The sequence below is a fragment of the Varanus komodoensis genome, unplaced genomic scaffold (genome assembly GCF_004798865.1).
Source record: "Varanus komodoensis strain SLA01 unplaced genomic scaffold, ASM479886v1 scaffold6_4, whole genome shotgun sequence".
NCBI classification, from domain to species: Eukaryota; Metazoa; Chordata; class Lepidosauria; order Squamata; family Varanidae; genus Varanus; species Varanus komodoensis.
Window position 1 is genome coordinate 9,681,975 of NW_025336347.1, and position 23,429 is coordinate 9,705,403.

At 41.1% G+C, this 23,429-nt stretch overlaps 1 protein-coding gene across 10 annotated transcripts in view; it reads right to left on the reverse strand.

The window, feature by feature from the left end:
* The window catches only part of MITF (melanocyte inducing transcription factor), a 189,319-nt gene that overhangs the window by 114,114 nt on the left and 51,776 nt on the right, over nt 1-23,429 (reverse strand). For 4 of the 10 annotated variants that reach the window (XM_044451835.1, XM_044451832.1, XM_044451829.1 and 1 more), the window contains exon 1: nt 6,380-6,453. The exons of 5 other annotated variants lie outside the window; for them this stretch is intronic. In XM_044451835.1, the coding sequence (XP_044307770.1) occupies nt 6,380-6,447 (68 nt within the window). In that variant the 5' untranslated portion in view covers nt 6,448-6,453. Of the gene's footprint in view, nt 1-6,379; nt 6,454-14,531; nt 14,569-23,429 lie in introns of those variants that run through there. One more of the 10 variants, XM_044451837.1, reaches the window with a different exon arrangement.

Here is a 23,429-nt window from a genome sequence, read left to right on the forward strand (position 1 = left end):
GCAACTTTTTGTGATTAATCTTGTCTTAAACCAGTGTTTAAATAGATTCCCAGGTTCATGTAGTGCTCAGCCCTGGAATTTATTTTTAAAAGTTGGAATGACCCTTTAAGTCAATTGCTTGGAAAGGATGCCTCTTCAGAATAATGGATTTAGGACACAATCCAGTGAGGCTGCTCAAAAGCCTTCAAACTCATAGGATTATGAGCATCCTATGGAGGAAGAGAGCAACACAGAGCTGAAGAATATACCCATGTCCCATCCTCCTTCAACTCAACCAGACAGCAATGTTTTGAACAGGGGGTGAAGGGGGCTGACACACTAGCAGGATATGTCATTTTCACATTTTCTTTAAGATTGTTCTTCCATCCTTAGAACTGTAACCACCACAGTTCTTTACAAGCAGCTGTGATGAGGAAAGGACACTCCAAGCACAAAGCGCCAGCTCTGAGTTTGGAGGTATTATTCTGCCTTGGAGCTCCATCTCTAAGCAAGATGAAGGCAAAATTAACTAAATTATGTAACCAGAAGGCCAATTGAAGAATTCAATGATAAATGGAAATTCTATTTAATGCAGTCTAATTAACATATAATAAAAGGAAGCTTATTAAAATATTGTTGATGATTTATAATTGATTCAAGGTGATTGTAAAATTTGTTTTAGAGAACTATAATTATCCTTTTTGAGAGCTTCAACAAAGTACTAATTGATAGAATAGAATTTTTTGGCTTCTTTGGGAATTTGTAGGTGATGAATGTATATGTTATATTTGTATAAGTCCCCTAGGAATTCTTATTTTTCTTTTACATTTTCTTCCTTTCTGTACTTTGTATCTTTTAAGAAAATGATAAAAAAAAAAACTGTATCCAGGTAAGCTTACATTAGGAAAAAACACTAAAATTCTTAGCATTAGGAAAGCTGCTTGCAAGAAAGTATATATACTGAAAAATGCATAGAAAATATATATTAGAAGAAATGAGTACAAATATTTGCAATCATGTAAAATATGATTATACATTTCATGCAAATGTTTTGTTTAAAATAAAATGTCAACATTCGAGGCAACTGAAGAATGAAACTGAAAGAAACCAAAACGGACAGATTCATCCATTGGCAGTTACACTTCCCACTTATAATCCATGTTCCAGTGCTGGCTGGAGAATTCTAGGGGTTGCAGGAATGTTTCATTCTAAACATGCATAGATAGCACCTTAAAGTACATGACACAACTGCCTGCTTGCACCTTAAACAAAGAACATCAGGAAAGACGGGCAAGCATAGTGCTAGAAAGAAAGATATAAATGGCTCTTTTAACTTACAGCAGCAAAGATGTAGCTTTAAAAGTTCAATGGAAGATTTGATTTGAAAGATGGCACAGGAGAGAGTCTTCCCCTAACAAATCCTTGGGCATCTAGTTTGCTCGGAACTCTATTTTAATCACTTAAGAACTGGACTCAGAGGCATGTCCAGGAGAAAATAAAGTATGTAGTTATCAAAATCCATTGCCACCCAATCCATGCTGTAAAACACATATAAAATCTTTAATTAAAAAATAGCAAGACAGAAAAAAATCATCCAAAAAAGGCAAATTGAAATATCAGCACCAAAGGAAAGTACAGGATCATCAACCTAATTGTCATGGGGGAGCGGTCTCAAAACAACAGCCTCACTCCAGATGTAGCCATAAGTGAACATCTGTGTATAACCACTGGTGTTGCAGGAAGGGAATGAGGCAGTCATGACATAAATGGGTCTTGTACCAAATGTAAGGGGAAAAAAAGAAGAAAATGGGAAAACATCAAAATGGTACTGGGAGGAAAAAAGAAATCAAAGGATTTAATAGTAATAACATACATGGGCATTGAACCATTTTATATCAGCTTACAGTACCATTTTGACGTTTTTCCTCTTTTTGTGCTAGAAACATATGTCTAGGCATAAATAGGCCAGTTCATTGCCTGAATGCAATATACTTTTAAAATGTTGATCAATGGGCAGCAGTGATTCTACACCTGTTCTGCATGAAGAAACCTGCTTCCACATGCTTTCATTAGCTCTCTTCCTAGTTTGGAAGAAGAATATAAAATAAGGATATAGCATAAGAATATAACATAAAGATTTGTCTACTCACCTCTCCACAGTGAGGTCTGCTATGAAAGGTACCATGTTAGGAACAAAAAGTCCCTTCCATTCTATAATTCCATTCTTACTACATTTTGTCATAGTTTAAGCAACTTGACTACTTCTGAACTGTGGCTTACAGGCCTTCAAAAATCCCCTTCACTGCATCTAGCATGACTAAGTATAGAAAATCTCAGCTAAAAAACCAAGGGCTGGTTTCTAATACTAACGATCATGGTTGTTGATCTGAAAAATCAGGACTAAATGCATTAGTTACTCCTTCACCCAAGGTTTGCCCCTTGTACAGCCACTGCATGAGAATTGCCCTGTGTATTGAAAGGAAAAGGGCAGTTTAGCTGCTTTAAGGATGACACCATCTGTATGTTTGAGTGAATCCAGGGAGGATGCCTAAGCGATTCTTGCTGTTCTGATTTTACATTTCTGAGCTGTGTTTGACTAGCTGATTAAATATGTGTCTGACTAGGCAAATGGGTAATTGGAGGAAGAAAAAAAAGTGGCTTTTGCTTCACTGTTCAAATTTATATGTTTTAATGTCGTGTTCCCAAGACTTTTTCTTAACTTTTTCCGACCCTTCCTATACTTACAGTTAACCCACCTGGATGTCTCCCATCATGTCTTCTACCTCCAAATCTTACAGTCTCTTCTCTCATTCTCTCTCTCTCCCCCCCCCCCCACACACACACCCCCCTTAAACATTCTACAAATGCCAAATACTTAATAAAGCATGGGCAGGCTAATGGTGGATCAGAATCTACTGGTAGATCTTTGGGTGATTTCCAGTAGATTGGCAGTGGTTTCCAACTTTAAGCTTCAGCAACAACAGAAGGGTTCTTACACCCCCTGCCCACCCTCATTATGCTGTTAGGATCCCCGATCTATAAAAAGTTAGATAAAGGTCACCCCAGTTCTGGGCTCACAGGGTGCAGGACATAATTGGCACCATTCCCCTAATACACCATTTTTCCTCATCTGGTAGATTTCAGAGTGATAGTAGAAAGCAAATGAGGACTCAAGGGGCATGCAAAATACAAACAAGCTGCACTGCTGAGGCCAAGGCTGGGACCATCTCACCAGCTATGTTATTTTTTAGCCAGCCACATCTAAGGAGTCACACATTCCCTGCCACTGATCTAGGCAAAAGCGTGTAATAAATATTCTAAGTACCGTTGTTTTTGTTTTGTATCTAGCGTGTTTCACTCAAGGAGCAGATTTGGGTTTTTATTAGAAGAGGCTTAGCTGATGACAGATGAACATGATGATACTGAATAAACTGTTGTTGGAAGCCAGAGAAAGCACCAGCCAGCTAAGAAAGTAGAAAATGGGATTATACATGAAAAATGACATATGCCTTGAGAAAAATCCTAATATTTTGAAAAGCACACATTTACAGCACAATGTGAAAGTGTGACATTGTGCAATTTGAAAAGAGAGAGATCAAAAGCAATTGTTCAACCATGTGTCTTTCAGAGAGAGAGAGAGGGAGGGAGGGAGAGAGAGAGAGAGAGAGAGAGAGAGAGATCAAATCCAATTGCACCACAGTATATCTAGAGCTGATTCACTATCTACACAGTTTATTACTCATACTATCTGTACAAGGCAAGTGTGGAAATGGTTTGCTTCTAAAAACAGAACAGGCAGCAGCAAGAACGCACCCAGATTAAATGTAACTCAAAATAAACGGAGGAAAAGGAATGTTCTGCTCATGGGCAACATCAGAAATCTATTGTGCATTGCGGGAAGAATACCTACCAGTTTGCATTTTATTTGTCCATTGCATATAATTTTTCATAAGTATGGTAAGTTGGTGGACCTAATGCAAAACTTGTAGCCTCCTAGTCATGTGTTGAGGCCTATTGGGTACTAGTCAAGCCTTCCATTTTTGCACTCCAAGGAAAGCATTAAAGTTAAGATGTTTCACCAGTCGCCCATGAGCAACTCTGCACAGTTGGTAGGCTGCATTCAAGTAGGGTGCATGGACTTGCTCTACTATATACTACAGATACCCATGCCAAGAGCTGACTCATAGAGGAAAAGTTTTGCATAAAATAGCTTTCTAAGCTGAAAAGTCAGTAAGACAACTTGGCCACTTTATGTCCCAGTCTTATAGCAGTTTTTTCCCCGATCAGATTTTCAAATAACTGCAAACATGAGGAATAGAAGCTATAAAAAAGTGACTTTTTCTAAAATCTGGCCAAGACCCAGAGGAATATAAATATGGTTCTTTGGAGGAGAAGTTCTGGGTTGTATGTTACTTCTGTCAAGTTCCTCATTGCCTCTAATGTAGGCATTATGTGTAGCTTAAATTAATTTTCAAAAATGCAATAACTCATAAGAATAGTCACAGATTTACATGTATACACAGATACAGTGCAGATACAGTGACACATGTGTCCCTTTTCAATTTCTAACTCTGTATGTTAATCCCCTTTTCTCCTGAAATGTATGCTGAGCTTTGAAAATGCAAAGGGTGCCCTAACCGAATTCTAGATATGTTTTAGTGGCACTTATAACCAAATTTTATTATTTTGCAACTTTCATTTGGAAGAAATTGTCATTTAGAAAGTGATGCCACTTTTAAAAAAAATCACATACTATGTTATTCAGGAAGTAGACTGAGTAGACCACTCCTTATTAAAGACCTAACACTAGAATTCCAGGCTGTGGGTCACTTCCCAGAAAAATTATGTAGAAGTTTATGTGAATTATATTGGGTATGAAGAGTGACTGTGTAACTGGTTGGTGGATCCAGACTAAATTACTCATGATTGAATCCCTTTAAAACCTTAAAACTTAGTCATGAGTAAGGTATCCCATCGATTTCAGTGGAAATACAGCATGACTATGGGCCAAAATAGACATTAGTTTATATCTGTATTTGGCAGCTTTTTGTTTTTTTTTTTTACTCTTGAGAAGGCACAGGGAGCACAATCCAGATTTTTAAACTTCCTCCTCACCCTACCCTTATACCAGACCCGGTTCCAATCTTAATTGGAGGACCTGCACGTACTAAATTGATGATGATGATGATGATGATGATGATGAGAAAGAGGAGGAGGACAGGGAGGACAAGGAAGAAGCAGCAGCAGCAGAAGAAGAAGAAGAAACAGAAGAAGAAAGACATACAGATTTAAAGTACAGTGGTACCTTGGCTCACAAACTTAATCCATTCCAGGACTCTGGTCATGACCGAAATTGGTCGTGAGCCAAGTCAAATTTCCCCATAAGGGTCAATGTAAATAAGGTTAACCCGTTCTGCAACTATTTTTTTTACTAACAGAAATTTGAAGCAAAGTGACAAAGAACAACAAAGATCGTGCGAGCGCACTGGGGGTGGAGGCGAGCGTGGGCACAGGCACGCTCGGGCAGGGAACATGGGCGCAATCACAGCCATCTCCCTCCCAGCAACCCGATGCAGAGTTCGCGACCTGCGGCAAAATGTTTATGAAATTTCTGTTCGCTACCCAATTTGGTCATGAGCTGAGGCGTTTGTGAACCGAGGTACCACTGTAGTCCCTGTTTTGGCCTCAATTTAATCTGGATACAATCCCCCAGATGCTTTGAAACGGACAGCCAGAAGTAGTAGCAATCCCCCCCCCCCCAAAGCCTCGTACAGTTACTAAAAAACTGTCTTTTACTGGCCAAGATTTTTCTTCATTATAGCCTATTTTATTCATACAAGTCACTGGAGTAAGAGATTTCAGTGACTCATATCTACCGAGATTTTAGAATTTTAGAAAGTCATGGCTGATTGCAGCCATTGGGCATTGAATTCCATTTCTCCGAATAGGGACATTTTAGTGGGCCTTCTATTCACAGTCCACTCAAAGCAAATGTAAAATCTTTATATTTCCATGCTAGGTTTATTCATCCATTCAGGTTAGTGGTGAAACATAATGCATTTGTTCCTAAGATTTTTAGTTTGTACTTCAAACAAAATTATCAGGGCACTGTAGAAAACAAGACCCCCCCACACACACACACACACACACATGATCAGATAATCCCAATATTTAATAAGAAATAAAGCAGACTGATTTTTAAAAAACACATATTTAAATACAGTAGAATATAATGGATGAACTCTAGAGTACTCCAGCACCTGCCCAGGAACTGTCCCAGCACTTAATAGCCCCCTTAGCTCACCCTTTTTAGGGTCTCAGTGAAGACATACTCAAGAGTAAAATTAAAAAGCCAGAGCTGCTAGATACACATTTAATGTAACTCCCGTTTTGGCCCTACCTTGTGTCTTGCGGGGGAATTCTGGGAAGAGCACCACTGACATAAAAAGCCTCAGACACCAATAACATAAGCACCTCAAAAGAGATAGAAAAGGGTTGTTCAGATGGCTATATTATTATGAGTACAGAAGCAACAAGGAGGAAGGCCTTTCAGTGGTAGCTCCCGGTTGTGGAATGTTTTCCCCATTAGGCCTGCCAACATTGCCATCTTTTCAGTGTCAGGTTAAACCTGCCCTTTATTCCCAAGCATTTAATGGTATATTATGAGTTGTGTCTGCTGTTTTAATTAGACCCAGTTTTTATTGGAAATGTTTTCAGAGTTAAACTGTTTTTTTGTATACCAGAATGTTATTTGTTTTAAATTTGCACATTGGAATTTTATATCATGCTTTATTTTATTTTTACTTGTATTGTATCTTTTGTATGTAATTAATGGTCATTAGCCACCCAGAGAGTTTCTGATATTGGGAATATAGGAATGAATGAATGAATGAATGAATGAATGAATGAATGAATGAATGAAAAATGATGCTACCAGTGAGCTGCCTACTCCAACAATGTGCTCAGTTCTGTAGTCCCCACCCATGAAACTGGTTCCCACTTCAACATCTTTTTCCCCATTTTAAGCTCCACATTCTCCATTGAGAACTTCCTGCTCAGCTTTAAGTTTGAAAACAGCTGCGGCATTCTGAGTTATTTGTTTTCAGAGCACAAAGTGTACACTCAGAACAATTCCATCAGACTTTACAGTGTCAGTCTGCTGTCACCAACAGATGCTAACACAGATGAGTTGTAAAATGGTGATATGCTATAGTAACAATTCTGTCTAGGAAAGCACGAAAGACAGCAGAACACACAGAAAGCAGTGGATTGATGGGGAAATAAAACTACCAGAAGAGAAGGCAATGTGGCTGAGTATCAAGGTCATGAAGTTCACTAAATGCATGTTGCAAAGCAGGTACATCATACTTATTCCTCTCTTTCCCCAGAGGGCTGGATTAGAACTGGAGGGTGGAAATTGCGCAGGACACATGTTTTGATTAAACATCAGTAGAATCTTTCACACAGGAAGAAAAATTTTATGATTGAACAGACTGTTCATAAGCAGTGGAGGGTTTCCTTCACTGGAAAATTCATTGGAGACTGGACATACATCTGTCTGAGATACTCTATTCTGAACTGAGCAGACGTGGACTCCATGGATCCTTCCAACAGTAAATTTTCATGATTCTAGGAACATACAGACATACTTTCGCATAGCATAGTGTGATTCATAACAATAATGAAACTTAAAGAGATGAATATTCCACCACACTATTACAGTTGTTTGCACTTGCGCATATTTCTGAAGCAACTATTGATTGCAGACATACTTAGAAGGGTGAGACAGGAAAACATGGTACAGATCTGTAGCTGTAACCAGTCAAACAAGGCCCAAAGGTCAGTTTAGTTGTAGAGCTCAACTCTTTCTTAAAACTTTTCCAAACAATTTGCTAACGAAAATGCATGTGCTTTCCTGCTACATAGACTACTACTCAGCTAGCTGAAGATATAACATGATCCTATGGACTTTATGGTCCAGGGCTTTATCTAAGCCCTTCTCCTGTATAGGGTGCCCCTAAGGGGAAGGTTCATCTGGCTGTGGTACAAAAGAACCCTTACCAACATGGCACCCATCATATGGAAACATCTCTCCATTAAGAGCAGGGAGACTGTTGGTTGGGTGTGGTTCCACCACAACTTAAATCAGATTTGTTTGCCCAGATATTTCCTGATCACTACTCCTGTCAGCTATTCCTGCCTATTTCAAAAAGGTATTTTTTCCTTATTTTCATCTTTGCTTTAATGATAATTTAAAATTATATTTTATCATCTTGTACCTGATTTGGGGTTGTTGTTGTTGTTTGTACAAAAAAAGCAATATAGAAATTTCAGGAACTAGAATAATAATATAATTATTATTTGCCCATTCACCTTCCTTTCCTGTTCTAATGAAGTGTCTGCTGTGTGTGTCTTTCCCAGCCTCCCTGTCCAGAGACAGTTACAGTATGCTGCCTATTACTCAGGGGTCTGTTGCTGCAGTGTGAAGATCAGGTAGCTTTTTTATGAGACTGGAGAATGAATATGAATATTTCCTGGAAGGGCAGGGAAAACTGTTCTACATCACTGTCATGAAACACGCACTCCTTCCCTACCAGGAAGCAAATCTCAGTGTTGGAAAGTGTCTCGGTATGACTGATCTCCTTACTAGGAAATGTAATGTGTGAAGCAGGGCTAGGTGGGCCGGGTGGAATGCACTTGGCCCACTTCATGAAGAACGAACTGGCTTGCAGAGCTTGATCCTTGTAAACATCTGCTGGAAATACCCCATCTCTCTTTGCAGCATGAACAACATTTTCATCTGACTCAGACTTTGAACGAACACAGCTTCTTGGAGTTTTACAAACATTTTCATTAAATATGTCTAATTGAAAAAAAGGACCAAGCTTGAGAGATGGTGAAATTTCATCTCAGGAATATGCTACTGTACAGAACACTTGTACAGTTTTCCCAAAAGAAGAATGAATTGTGTTTCCCTGTAGAAACTGTGTCACTGTTCACTTTACATACATGCCTTTTTGTTATCCCCCAAACCCCAAGGTGTCTTCTATGGAACTCCTCTATTTTATCCTCACAACAATGATCCTGCAAGGTAGGTTATGCTGAGAGGCAATGAGTAGCCCAGTCATCCAGTAAGTTTCATGGCTGAATGGGGACTAGAACCTAAATCTCTACACTCCCTGTCCAGTTCTCTAACCATTACACTACACAAATGTTATTCTTATGACATCATACAGACTAACATATACATTAGTGGCATAAAATTTAATGGACTACGGTCCCATTCAGATGCATGATGTCTTACCCTTTCTATGTAGATAATGGGGAGAACGGAAGAAAGGAAGAAGATCAAAGGCCATGGGCTATGAAGTGCAAGAGCTACTCTATGCTATTTCTATTCTGGTGTTGTTCAGTACTAGAAAAGTTATCAAATGTAGAGGACAGATCCATCCAGCTTGGCACTCCCTTTTCAAAATGAGCAGGCAGTTTGCTGCTCCTGGGTGTCGGGCTAGGACTGAGGAGAGCCAGGCTGACTAACCACTCAGTCATGAAGCTCACTGGATGATAATGGCCAGTCACTATCTCTCCACCTCGCCTACATCATTGGGCAGGGGTCAACGAAAGGTAACTCAAGATCTACTGATAGACTTAGAAGTGATGTGCAGTACATTTCCAACTAAACACAGAATAATTTCTTCACCAGCACTCAACAAGGCCAATGGAACTCCCATTGATGCAGCATCTCAGTCCACAAGTGAGTTGAGCAACAGGGTAAGGAAAAGGTAAGTGCAATTTACTGATCCCCTTTGATATCTGTATTAATTGCTCTAGATCATCATCTCAGACAGACAGACAAGGGAAGCCAGGACAGGGGCACAGGTCAGAATTCCAGAGGGGTAACCCTGTGCAGGTTCTTAATTAGAAAGTAAATTTCAGAGGGAAAAGTCAGCAGGAATTTACTGACCTTTAGTAAACAGCCTTAGAAAGGTTTACTGACCTTTAGTAAACACCCTTAGAAAGGAGAAGAAAAGCAACGCCCACTTACACTTGGGAGCTAAATTTCAGAAGGTAAAGCCAGCAGGAATCTCCAGCTCCTGCAACCCACACTTACACCAAATCCCTAGTAGACTAAACTCAGTCTTTAAAAGGGGGAGAAAAGTACCGTTTTTTCCATATATAAGATGATACTTTTTCTTAAAAATATTTACTTCAAAATGGAGGGGTGTCTTATACACGGGGGGCGGAAGGAGAGCTGCGGCTGCGCTGGGGGGGTGGGGAGACTGGCACGATCGTGGGAGCACTGGGAGGGGGGCGGTGAGGCAGCACACGTGCGGGGGGAGCAGCAAGTGCAGCAGCAGCTTGCTTGCTTGGAGATGGGTAAGAAAAGTGGGGGGCGTCCTATACATGAGGGAGTCTTATAAATGGAAAAATACGGTAATAATATCTCTGTACCCTTTAGAGCCACTGTACAAGGACTAGCTAGTGGGAGAGGCTGCTTTTAAATATGAGAGAATTTTGGGCCCCATGTAGGCTCAGGTTTCTAGGAGAAGTGAGGGGATGCAATCAGTGGTCATGCTCTATGTCGGTACCAATGTCATGGGGAAATGTAGTCATGAGGAAACCCAGAAGCCAAATTTAGTTTGCTAGGTAGAAGATTGAAATCCAGGACCTCCAAGGTGGCTTTCTCTGAAATGCTACTGGTTTTAGATGCAGGGCCAGCTAGATAGGCACAGCTGAGGAGTCTCAGTGCATGGATAATATGGTGGCATAGAGAGGAGGGTTTCCCATTTGCTAGGTAGTAAGGAACATTTAGGGGCAAACCAGGCCATACAAGGGGGATGGGCTCCACTTGAACCAGAATGGAACCAAACTGCTGGCCCGTAACATAAAAAACTGGAGGAAGAACAGCTTTTAAATGGAACCCTGGGAGAAAACTAACAGGAGTTAGGAAGCATCCGGTTTGGGTCAAATCATCCATAGTGGATGAAAGAGAGGAAGTAGGTAACAAGGTTACAGTAAGCCATGATAACCAGTTGGAGAGAACAAAGGGCCGGAACAAGGGTTGCATGCCGCTGCACATTATGCTTAGGTCTATGCAAATGCTAGACGCCTTGGGGCCAAAAGAGTGACAGCTGGAGTACCTGGTGATAAAGGAGAAGCTAAATATAGTGGACCCCAGGGGATGGTGGAGGACAGGAAGGCCTGGAGGAATGTTGTCCATGGGGTCACAATGGGTCGGACACACTTCGCGACTAACAACAACAACAACAAAAATATAGTGGACATTAGGGAAACCTTGTGGAGTGGAGATAACTCATGGGATACAGTCATCTATGGATATAAACAGCATAGGAAAGAGAGGGAACAGCATACTGGAAGAGGTGTTGTCCTCTGTGTTAAAGAGGGCATCCAGTCCAGCAGAGTTGATAATCTAATGTGTGGAGACTCCAGAGAAACACTATGAGTGACTCTTCCTGGGTCCAAAACTAACTTACTAAAATAGTCAGGGTGATTTTGTGATGGGAAATGAAATCAGGGAGGCCTCCACAAAGGCAGCACTGTAATTATGGGGGAATTCAACTACCCACACATTGACTGGGTAAATGCATGTTCCTGTTCTGACAGAGGCTAAATTTCTCGATGTTATAAATGACTGTGCCCCAGAAGAGCTGATCATGGAATCAACCAGACTATAAATGTTGTAGAGCCATTAGCTAACAGTGACCACACACTGGTATCAGATTTAATATACAGTTAGTTGGAAGGCTGCCAAAGAGGTCAAACACACTTGTGGTTGACTTCAAAAGAAGAAACTTCTCAAAAATGAGGGAAATGGTAAAGAAGAAACTGAACAGAGAAATCAAGAAGTTTAAATTGTTTCAAATCACTTGGAGATTACATTAAAACACTATAATAGAGACATAGGTAGTACAGATACCACAAGTAAGAAAAAGTGGCACAAAATCTAGGAAATCACCAGCATGGTTAACACAGAGAGTCAAGAAAGCTACCAAGGGGAAGGAAACTTCCTTCAAAAAATGGGAGTCTTACCCAAATGAAAAAAGCTTTGCAAAGCTAAGGGTGATTACGAGCTGAGACTTGCCAAGAATATCAAGAGCAAGAAAAAGGGCTTCTTTCAGCATGTAAATAGGAAGAGGAAGGGGAGACAAGTGGTGGGACCACTAAATAAGGGGGAAGGAGATCCAGTGACTGATACAAGGGAACAAGCACAGATGCTAAATGACTATTTTGCCTCTGTGTTCTCCCCAAAGCTGGATGGGGGAGATCCGCATAGGAGATTAGATGAGGCCAGGGACTTAGGGGCACAGATAAGAGTCAACCCCCTTGAAGTCGAGGGCTCCTCAGGGCATTGGACATTACAAAGGCACCAGGCCCTGATGGGTTACACCCAAGAGTAATTAGAGAGTTGGCAGGGGTTCTCTCACTCTCGCTGGCCTCCATTTTTGAGGCTTCGTGGAGAATGGGTGAAGTTCCAGAGGACTGGAGGGTGGCGTCAGTAGTCCCAATTTTCAAAAAGGGTGGTAGAAGGGACATGGGGAATTACAGACTAGTTAGCCTTATGTCCATTGTAGGAAAACAATGGAAAGGCTCATAATAGCGAGAGATCTAGTGATGCTAGATAGGGAAGGGAGGCTGGCAGCCACACAACACGGTTTCCGCAAAAACAGGTCCTGCCAGACAAACCTTGTGGAATTCTATGACAAGGTTTCGAGATGGCTAGATGGAGGGGATGCAGTGGATGTGGTTTACCTGGATTTCAGCAAGGCCTTTGACAAAGTGCTCCACGATATCCTGCTTGAGAAACTGAGGAGTTTTGGGATAGAACAAAGCACTGCCCGATGGATTAGGGCATGGTTGACTGACCAAACACAGAGGGTAACCATTAGTGGGGAATCATCGGGATGGCAGCCAGTGACAAGCGGGGTCCCCCAGGGCTCTGTCCTGGGGCCGATCCTGTTTAATCTTTTTATCAATGATATGGAAAAAGGGGTGAACAGTCTGCTGATCAAATTTGCAAATGATACTAAAACTGGGGCAGTGGTCACAACTGAGAAGCAGGTATTCCAGATCCAAAAGGATCTGGACAGACTATGGAAATGGGCAGGAGACAACAGGATGGTGTTCAATGTGGATAAGTGCAAAGTCTTGCACTTGGGGCATAGGAATGGGTGTCATAAGTACAGGTTAGGGGACAAGTGGCTGGAGAGCAGCACTTGTGAAAGAGACCTCGGGGTGCTGGTTGACTGCAGGCTAAACATGAGTCAGCAGTGTGATGCGGTGGTCAAGAGGGCGAATGCACCCTTAGTTTCATAGCCAGAAGTGTGGCTTCTAGATCAAGAGAGGTATTACTACCACTCTATACAACTCTGATGCGCCTGCAACTGGAGTATTGTCTTCAGTTTTGGGCCCCTCATTACAGGAAGGATATAGCCAGGTTTGATTCAGTGCATCGTAGGACCACAAGGTTGGTGGCTGGTTTGCAGGGGATGGGGTATGAGACGAGACTGAGGGAACTGGGTCTCTTCAGCTTGGAGAAGAGGAGACTCAGAAGGGATCTGTTGGTGACATACAGGTATGTCAGGGGATATCACACAGAGGTGGGTAGAGACCTGTTCTCCCCTGCAGAGGAAGGCAGGACGCGCTCCAACGGAGCCAAACTCAGGGAACCAAGGTTCCATTTAGATGCCAGGAAGCACTTCCCGACATTCAGGAACCCGAGGGTGTGGAATGGGCTTCCACGAGAGGTCATTGAGGCCCCATTGGTGAGGGTGTTCAAAGATAGACTGGACATGCACATGGTGGGCATGTCGTGAGTGGAGCTGGCTGGAGCTGGGGATCAGACTAGATGGCTCGGGAGGCCCCTTCTGACTCGCTCTGTTTCTATGTTTAAAAGACCATATGAGACCACAAGCTTGTACACGGAAGAGTCAAGCAGATAACCAGAGAAGCAAAGAAACAGTTTGAAGAGTACATTGTTAACAATATCAAGGCTAACAATAAAGAATTATTTAAATATATCAAAAGAAAATGGCTAAGGAAGCAGTTGGCCCTTGGTTGATAATTGTTGGGAGTGATAAAGATGGCTACTTTGGGTGCAGATTCTCCAGGGCTGTTGGCTGGTCTCCAGAAGAATCAGAAGATGAAGGGGACAAAATAGTAGAGACAAAAGTTGAAATTCTTGACCTTATTGACAAACTGAAAGTCAGCAAGTCACCTGGTCCAGATGGTATCCATTCTAGAGTTCTCAAGGAACTCAAACATGAAATTGCTGACTTTCTTACCAAAATACTTAACATGTCCCTAAAATTAGTCCTTCTACCAGAGGATTAAAGAATGACAAATATAACAGCGATTTTTTTAAAAGGGATCCAGGGAGGATCCTGGAAATTAAAGATCAGATAACAGCTCTCCTAGATAAACTGCTTGAAAGCATCAGTAAAGACACAATCAGGAAGTACATAGAGGCCAAGCTCTGCTGAAGAAAAAACAATTGGCATCGATTCCACAAGGAAAACTCTTGTTTCACTAACCTTTGAAAGTGTCAAATTCTTTGAAGTGTCAATAAGCATGTAGACAGGGGAGATCCAGTAGCCATTGTTTACTTGGGCTTCCAAAAGGCATTGACAAGGTCTCTCGCCATAGGCTCCTGAACAAACTAAGAAAGCATGGAATTAAAGCGGGGGGTGGGGGTGTTCTCTTATGGATCATTAACTGATTAAAGAACAGAAAGAGGATGGGAATAAATGGCAACTTCTCCCAATGGAAATCTGTAATCAGCAGAGTCCCACAGGGTTCTGTATTCAGACCACTGCTTTTCAACCTATTCATAAATGATCTGGAATTAGAAGTGAAATGGCCAAGTTTGCTGATTAAACCAAACTTTTTAGGGTAGCTAAAACTAAATGGGATTGTGAGAAGCTACAAAGGATCCCTTCAAGCTGGGAGGATGAGCATCAAACTGAGATATGTCGGCCAGGGCGACTTATTTTATAATGTTTATGTTTTTATATTTTTAGTGTTTTATATTTTAATTGTTGTTTTGCAAGCCGCCCAGAGGCTTCGGAGAATGGGGCAGCATAGAAATTTTTAAATAAATAAATAAATATGCTGTTCAATATAAGTAAACATAGGATAATGCATGCTAGGGTGAAAAATCCCAACTCCAAGTATATGCTGATGTGATTTCAACTAGCAGTGACTGAACAAGGGATTTTGGCATGTTGGCCCAGTGTGCAGCTGCTGTGACAAAGGCAAACTCCATGCTAGGCATCATTAGGAACAGGAAAGAAAATAGAACTGCCAAAATTTTACTTCCTTTACAGAAACCTTTGGTGTGACTATGCTTGGAACACTGAATTCAGTTCTGGTTCTTTATCTGAAAAAGCACATTACAGAGTTGGAAAAATTACTGCAAAGGGCAATGAAAATGATCTGAGGACTAAAACAGTTCCCATATGAAAAATGGCTATAACAATTGGGACTGCTTAGCTTAGAAAAAAGGCAAGTAAGGGGAGACAAGATAGAGGTGTTTAAAATAATGTCTGGTGTAGAGAAAGTAGAGAGGGAGCTATTTTTCTCCCTCTCCCATTACACTCTATCCCAGGTTTATCGTGTGATAGCCAAAGCTTATAAACAGTAAAACTGAACAGCACTAAGTGAGAGAAAAGCCACCTTGAACTCCTGGTAGAAAGGCAAGATATAAATGTATTTCAACACATACACCCCACTGTTTTCAAAGGTGTGATGCCTCTGCTGCCAGCTCATGGTAAACTTACAGCGATCTGCAAGTCCTTGAGCATATGGATATAACATTTGCATCACAGTAGATGGAGGTCATTCACATCGAGATCAGTAGCATGAAAATGAGAGAGAGCTTGAAGAATATGAGGTGGATTGGCCCCATAGAATTAGCTGCAGCCTTGCATTTACAAGAGCTGAGCAGGGCTGTAAAAGACAGGGCATTTTGGAGATGCTTATTCACAAGGTTGCTATAAATCAGAGACAACGTGATGGCACATAGGAACAACTTTGCTTGAAGAATAAGCAAAGCAATTATCTACTTCCGCAAGGGAGCAAAGAAGAAATGGTGACCAACTCAGCCCTTTCCCAGGTAAAGCTCTGGACCTCACTGGTATGAAGGGCCACAAAACCTGCTTGGAAGAAATTAATCAGTCAAGATCCAGTTTGCACTTTATATGCTTCCAGTGTGAGCTCCTAAACACTTGTGTTATTATCCAACATACGTTGTGGGAGTTCATATCACATGGCAAAGATGAATGGTATATAAAAGCTTTTATAAATAAATGAAATAATAAATAAAGAGAAGGTGATTTCCTATAATAACAGAACTCAGAGTTATCCCATGAAGTGAATGGTAGAAGAGCCAGGACATGGAAAGGAACTGCTTCTCTGCACAACACATAGTTATGTGCCATTTGGCCCACCAATGGCCACCAATTCAATAGCTTTAAAGGCGATTGAACAACTTCATGGAAAGTAAGGCTATCAATGGAAACTAGTAATAGTGGTGACATGCTATCTCTAGCATCAGAGGCAGGCCAGTTTCTAGGCAACCATTTGCTAGATGGCATGAGTGGGAAGGTGCTAGGACATGCTTGCAGTAGCACTTTGACACTCATGTCCTGCTTATGGACTTCCCATAGGCTTCTATGGGAACATAACACTACACTTTGGTGTGATTCTTCTTATGTTTTATATTCTTAACATACAGTTGTGTTCACAGTATTTATGAGGGAACATATGAAAACACGAAGAGGAGAAATGTTAGTTATAAAGATGGGCCAATAGAAATGTTACATGGCTTCTTTTTATTGTATTTCAAGAAATGGTGGTGAATTGGCCAGAGAGCTCCAGCGTTTGGACAATGAATGAATGAATGAATGAATGAATGAATGAATGCTGGATGGATGGAAGGTATGAACCAAAATATCACCTAGTCTGGCACAGGCCTATCCACTCCAACCCAGCATCTGTGCACCTGATGGCAATCTGCAACCAGCAAAGAGCTTGAGCAGTGTATAAAGATACAAACAGGGCAGAGGGCTTGACTCCATAGAAGTTACTGCAGAACAGCAAGGCATTGTTTATGAGCTTGCACTCCATGACCTGATAATATATAACATGTTTATTCTGACTGTTCACTATCACATGGCTGCTCCAGCTATCATCACACAGCCTTTACTCTTTTAACATAAATGCCAGGATCATAGAATCACTCATCAATGCATAATTTAGCATGAGCCCTGAATGGAATTTAAATTCAAGATTAGGAGACACACATCGACAGTTATTTGAGGACAACTTGAGAAGAAGAGGATTTAGTTGATATATGAAACTATGTGTGTTTGATGGGTGGGTAGGGGATATTATGATAGAAAACAGTGAAATTGTTGGTTGCTCAATAAATAAGCAAAGGTCAATGAGTCTCGTCTGAAAAAAATCATAATTTTTAAATATAACCATTTTCTCTCAGAGTGTTGCAGTCTCAACTCCTCTGACTGCTCAAGCTGTCTAGCTAGAACTTCAGCTCCAGTCTTGCTTTCCACCTGCCATTGTCAGTCAGATCACCAGCTGTTGTCATATGTACAGAAACTGCAGAGCTCTCTGGAACGTCTGAAGAATGAATAAGTCTGGTGGAGATCACTTATGTTATGATCTTCAATTTGCACCATCAGTTCCTTCCGGCATGCTCACAGTAGTGCTGAATGTTCCTCCTAGATGCTGCTTTTGGAATTCCAACTTTCCCGGACTACCTTTTGAAGCATCCTACCTAGCAGAAAGCAAACCCAGTTGCTGGATGCTGTGCTGAAGTCCTTCGTGCAATCCTCATCACATAGATTCTGCTCTGAGATTCACAACTGAGGATGTGTATTTGAGCTTAGGCAATTATATGCAAGAGAAGCAAAATGGAACAAATAATTTGAATAATATTTTACTTGTTTCAAAAGGAGCTGTTGTAGACCTGTTGTAATATATCAATGTTAAGAAGTTACTCGGTTGTTATAGAGGGGTTGTGAAGTTAGGGATATCAGAAAAATCTTCAATGGTTTCCAATGAGTCCCAATTTCTGTGACTCCAGCCTGGACATTCCAGAGCACACTTTTTTTTTCCTGAGCCATTTTTTCCTTGCACTTCTGGGAGAGTTTTGTGTGACTTTATAGTAACTAATATGGATTCATGGTAATGCAAATTACCCTAAGTATAACAAATTCTTGTTAAAATCTGATTCCATCAATAAGTGGATAACAGGACAAAAGATGTATAAACTATTCACAAAGTGCAGATAAAATTGATTTAACAAAATCCATCTCTCCTTACATGGCAGGCAGCTAAAGATACAAAGTTAATGGAACAAATGTGCTCCATTTGACTGCATGAGGGATGGAAGCTCTTCAGGTGCGCTCTCCAAATATTTCCACTTGCAAAATAGAGGTACGGAAATGGGAGTGCATTTGGGAGGTGGTAAGAATAAAAGGAAATGGAGGATTGGGTTGTATTTTGCTCAGTGCTCTAGTCCTACACTACACTTTCATTTGAGGTGAACCTTTACAGGACTCCAAAAGTAATTTCTAAGCAAAAGTTTGGAGAACTTCACTGGCATTTTCAAAGTAGCGTCAAGATTTTAAAAGATAATGGAATATATTCAAGGCAGATAGCAAACTAGCAGCTGAAAAAGGCTTAACAAATTTAAGTCTTTTTATAGTGGTACATTCTTTTTGAACAGTTATAAAAATTCTGAAATTTTTGTAAGATCTTATTAAAAATCTAGTGCAGAATCCTATTCATAACAGCCCACAAGACTCTGCTTGTTTTGTTCATAGTCTTTTTTCCATAAACTGGAACTATTACAAAGAGGCACCACAGTATTGTGAAGTGTAAATAATCAAATACTGAGGGACATTTCAAAACATCATGAAAATAAGCCTAGCAAATTATTTAGGAAACTGTCTTCCAAAATTAGTCTCACCCTTTTCAAAAGAAAAATGGTGAGTTGTCAAAAAAGGAATTCCATTTATGTCATGAACCACATAAAACTAATGATGTATGATTTGATGCACTTGTTATCAGAGACATCAGAATGGCAAAGCCAGCTAGAAAGAAAGCTTTTGTTTCTTGCAAATCAGATGTTGCTACTAACGGGTATCTTAATGACTAGATTCTATAGGCCTCATACAATATTCTATGAACAGCTCAGAGTGCTGGGTAAAGTCCTTGGCTAGTTCCTATGTACCTGAGGTTGCTTTCTCTCCTAAATCTCATGAGAATCTGAGGCTGATTAGTTTAACCAGTGAGCTTGTTTCAAAGGACTATAAAGGGACCTTTATTTGTGCAATGCAGCTTCCCTATCACTCTCTTTTCATTGCAACTACCTGTACCTTCTGAACCCTCCGGAATAGTGTGGGATTAGGTGTGACATGTTGCAGTGGGAAGGTTGAATTGGCAGGATTCTGTTTGTGTGAGAAGTGACTGCATAAGATATGTTGGGATCTATCCCTTGATGTTTTGATTTTTCTGCAAGGCATTTTTATGTTGTAGAATGTGTTTTTCTTTCCTCCTTTTTTCTTCTTTTAAACAGAAGATATTGTGCTCCTTCAAGTATTTGGGGAAGCTCAAATAGATGAACATGTCCAAAATGAACACACACCCTAAGGATGCTTTACCAGTGCCAACACTGCAATGTTTTTGGCACCAGGTTAAAACTTGTCCATTTGCCCAGACAATTTATAAGCCATTTCACATTTTTATGCTTTAGCTTGTTTTAATTTTTCTCCATTGGTTGCTCTACTCTGTTATGGTTATTTGCTATTGTGTATTCTATTTATAATTTTGTATGAATAGCCTTATTCACATTTTCACATGCTGCCTTGTACAATTAAGGGCTTTCAATGAAGGGACTATGGAAAATATCTTAAGGGCATGATTCAGTGTCCTCCTCACTTGATGCACATAACATGAGGTTTCAGAATATCCAATGCTGGGTGCAAGGCACAAAGGTAATACCTCATGCCCTGCACAGCATCAGGATGGCCAGGTTCTGTAGCGGGGAAAGAAGAAAAGTGGGGTGCCATTTGAACACAGCATGTCAATAGCCCCAGCCTTACCCTTTCCAGCCCTGGCATGGCTCAGTGGCCCTCTTCAAGGGCAATTGCCAGCCTTGGAAACTCAGCCGCCATGTTTTTTCTGCTTTGACTGCAAGAAGCAGAGGTCGGGGCTTCACATCTGCAGTCCCAGCTCTACAGCATGAGGACAAAAGAATCCTATGTCTCTTCAGTCAATCTCAGAAGCCACAGGATTGTGTTCTAATAAATAAAATTAAAAGGTATATACAACCCAGCTTGACACAAGTACAAAGAACATGCATCTGGATGCAGAACATCTACCCAATACTGAACAAAGGGGCAGGAGGGGACAAGAATCAGTGGCTAGAAAGTTGATGGTAGGAACTTTGGACTTTGCCCTGCACCTAGAGTTGTGCTTTGAATTCCCACGCACTCTCTCTCTCCCCACTCCCAAAATCCTGTTGCATGTTCATTCTTAGACTTTTTCAATACTTAGGTCTGACCCAACCTTAAGGTAAGAACCTTATTTATACTTACCTACGTGGAAGTGCCACTGAACTCAATGAGGCTTATGTCCAGGTAAACAATAGACATGAATGCAACCTTCCTGGCCGGGTGCACTCTGACACTAATGCAACTCCCTGCCTTGTCCTGGACTCTCCCTGCTTGGATATTTGTAGCTAATGTATTTATCCCATTTTAGAAATTCCCAATTAATAAGGCTTCAAGCAACACTGGATACACAAACAGGATTTCCCAGCCCTCACTCCTGTGCATATGAACCTAGACCTCCTCTCCCTTTAAACTGGAAAAAATCTACTGGGCTTCACCATTGATTTGAATCCCAGAGATCAATTAACTTCAGTTAATACAAGGGCTTTTTTGGGCATTCACACATCCTTACCCTGTGGTGGTGGGGTGGGCCAAATTTCTATCCCTGCCAACATACTCCTAAAGCAAGGATCCCCAACTTTCTTGGACCTGTGAGCATATTTGGGAATTTGAAAAACCCCAAAAGCCCTCACAATGAAAGAGGTTTTGCGCCTCTGGTCTAAACCACTGGGAAACATTTCATGCACTGGGGAAGGTTCCATTCATTGTCCCCTCCCAGTGTAGCCCTTTGAAGCAGGGTCAGGTTTTGGGAAGTGGACTCCCAAGCAGCACTACCAATTCTAAAAAGCCACTCCTAGATTTTGGTCCTGCCTCCAACTAGCATTCCAATGGGATGCAAAACAGTTGCAATCAGATCTTGTAACTAAATGCCAGAAGAAGAAACTTCAGAAGGCGGCTGCTCTAGAATATTATTTCATTTCAAATTGAAAAATTATACATCAAATTAGTGTTTCTCTTTGTGGAAACGTAATGAAACACCCATTGGATGAAAGATCTTGCAGTTCAGGGCCATCTGAAATTCGGCAGAATCACTAGAATGCTCAATCACTAAAATATTCATACAAGTTCCATACATACTATCAAATGTATCTGTCCATCATAAATCCTTGATTCACGTTTTTTCCATATTTTGTGGGCTTTATTAGATAGGATTTCCATTACTGACTTTGTTTAAAAGATCTGTCTGAGAGAATGACACATTTCCTCTTAATTAGTATGGAAGCTATATTTGTCTCTACATTCCGGATACAAAGAGAAGCTAATTGAGTAAGGCTATACCCTTGATGATGCAGAGTTTCTAATATAGGGACTTCCCAATAAAAGCCCTATCCTTTGTTAAAAAAAAACTGATTTTTTAAAATAAGCAAAGTTTTATAGGACGGTATCCAATAGAGCAACTGTTCTCCCACAGGTCCACTGTAATGCCAGAAACAACTAAACAACAGACACAAAAATGCTTGTTTTCAGAATAGGGTCAGTCAGTGAAGCTCCCTTCTGCAAATTCTACAGACTTGTCCCATTCCAGAAATTAATACCTTTCTCATTTACACTCACTACCAATTCACAATCACTAGAATCTATTGTTGCACCAGTGGGTGGGTCCTGCTAACCTGCAGCAAGTCTTGGAGTACCATCCTGAGCATCTCCTAGATTTCTTAAATAATGCAGTTGTCACTGGAAAAAGTTCCTGACACAGCATTTTACATATAAAGCATAAAACTACTGATTTATGTGCCTGAAATGCCATCTCACAAAGCATGCAAGTTCCATAATACAATAATGAGATCTTTGTAAGTCTATTAAGTAATGTCATCATGAAAGACTTATTTCATAAACAGATAAGAATGAAATTTGAAACAAACCATATGTGTCATTTTTTTTAGAATCCTGTGATCAAGTTTATCACCAAATGATTACTTAGGTCATGCCTCCACACAGCAATACTATGAGGTGGGTCACTTACTCATTCTTCACTTAAGAAACAGAGGCAGAAGCCGTGATGCACTAAGTGACATCCATCATGTTCAAGATTGACCTGGCACCAAGATCCTTTGCTGCCCGAGACAAATTACAAGGTGATATGCATACCCTCCATATATAGAAGCATGCCAAATGGCAGTGGGCAGTGTCCTTCCTCTGAGGGCAGCGGGTTAGCTTAGTGGCTCAAGGCAGAACAGATGGCGGTGCATTGCTGCCCCCCAACCTTTCACCATGGCTCACTCACAGTGCCATGTAGTGCCTGCCTGCCTCCCACTGAAACGAATGCTGTGATGCTGTGGTAGTGTCAGTATGTGTCATGTAAACACCACCACGAGTCCATAAAGTCTGCTGAAGCATGTGGCCTGGGCTGACTGCCTTTATCAGGGCTTCTCCCAGTGTGATGCAGTGGGCCAAGGTGATTAGGCCTGGCAGGCAGGCAGGCAGGCTAGGCTAGCCACAAGTAAGCATGACCTATGCAGGGGCCCTGGCACAGCAAGACGTGAAAGGCACTGAAAGAACAGTCCTGGCTACTAATCTAAACCGGATTACTAAGACACTATCAAAAGTCCGAACTTACTAACCATAGGCTTATTCATAGCAGATATGATATCCAAATATGAGATGCATTCCTTGACTCCTTCAAGGAAGCCACAGCCTTGGATTCCGAGTGCCATGGGCAGGGCGTTTTGGAGGGCACTCATTCATAGGGTCACCTTATGTCAGAGATAACTTGACGGCACATGACAACAACACCTGATCTTGATGGGGTGGGTGGTTTCTCACCCCGCATCCAGAAGTATGTAAATAGAGCATCACTGTGTCTTTAAGTAGCCAAAGGCTTACTTGACAGGGATGTTGGCACAGCTGTGGTAGCTCTTTAAATTTTTCCATTAGGACATCTTCAATGCCCGGAACAGCACCAGGAAGCACAGTTGATGTGCAAATGCCTGGTCACATGTGGGTGCATGAAAAGGA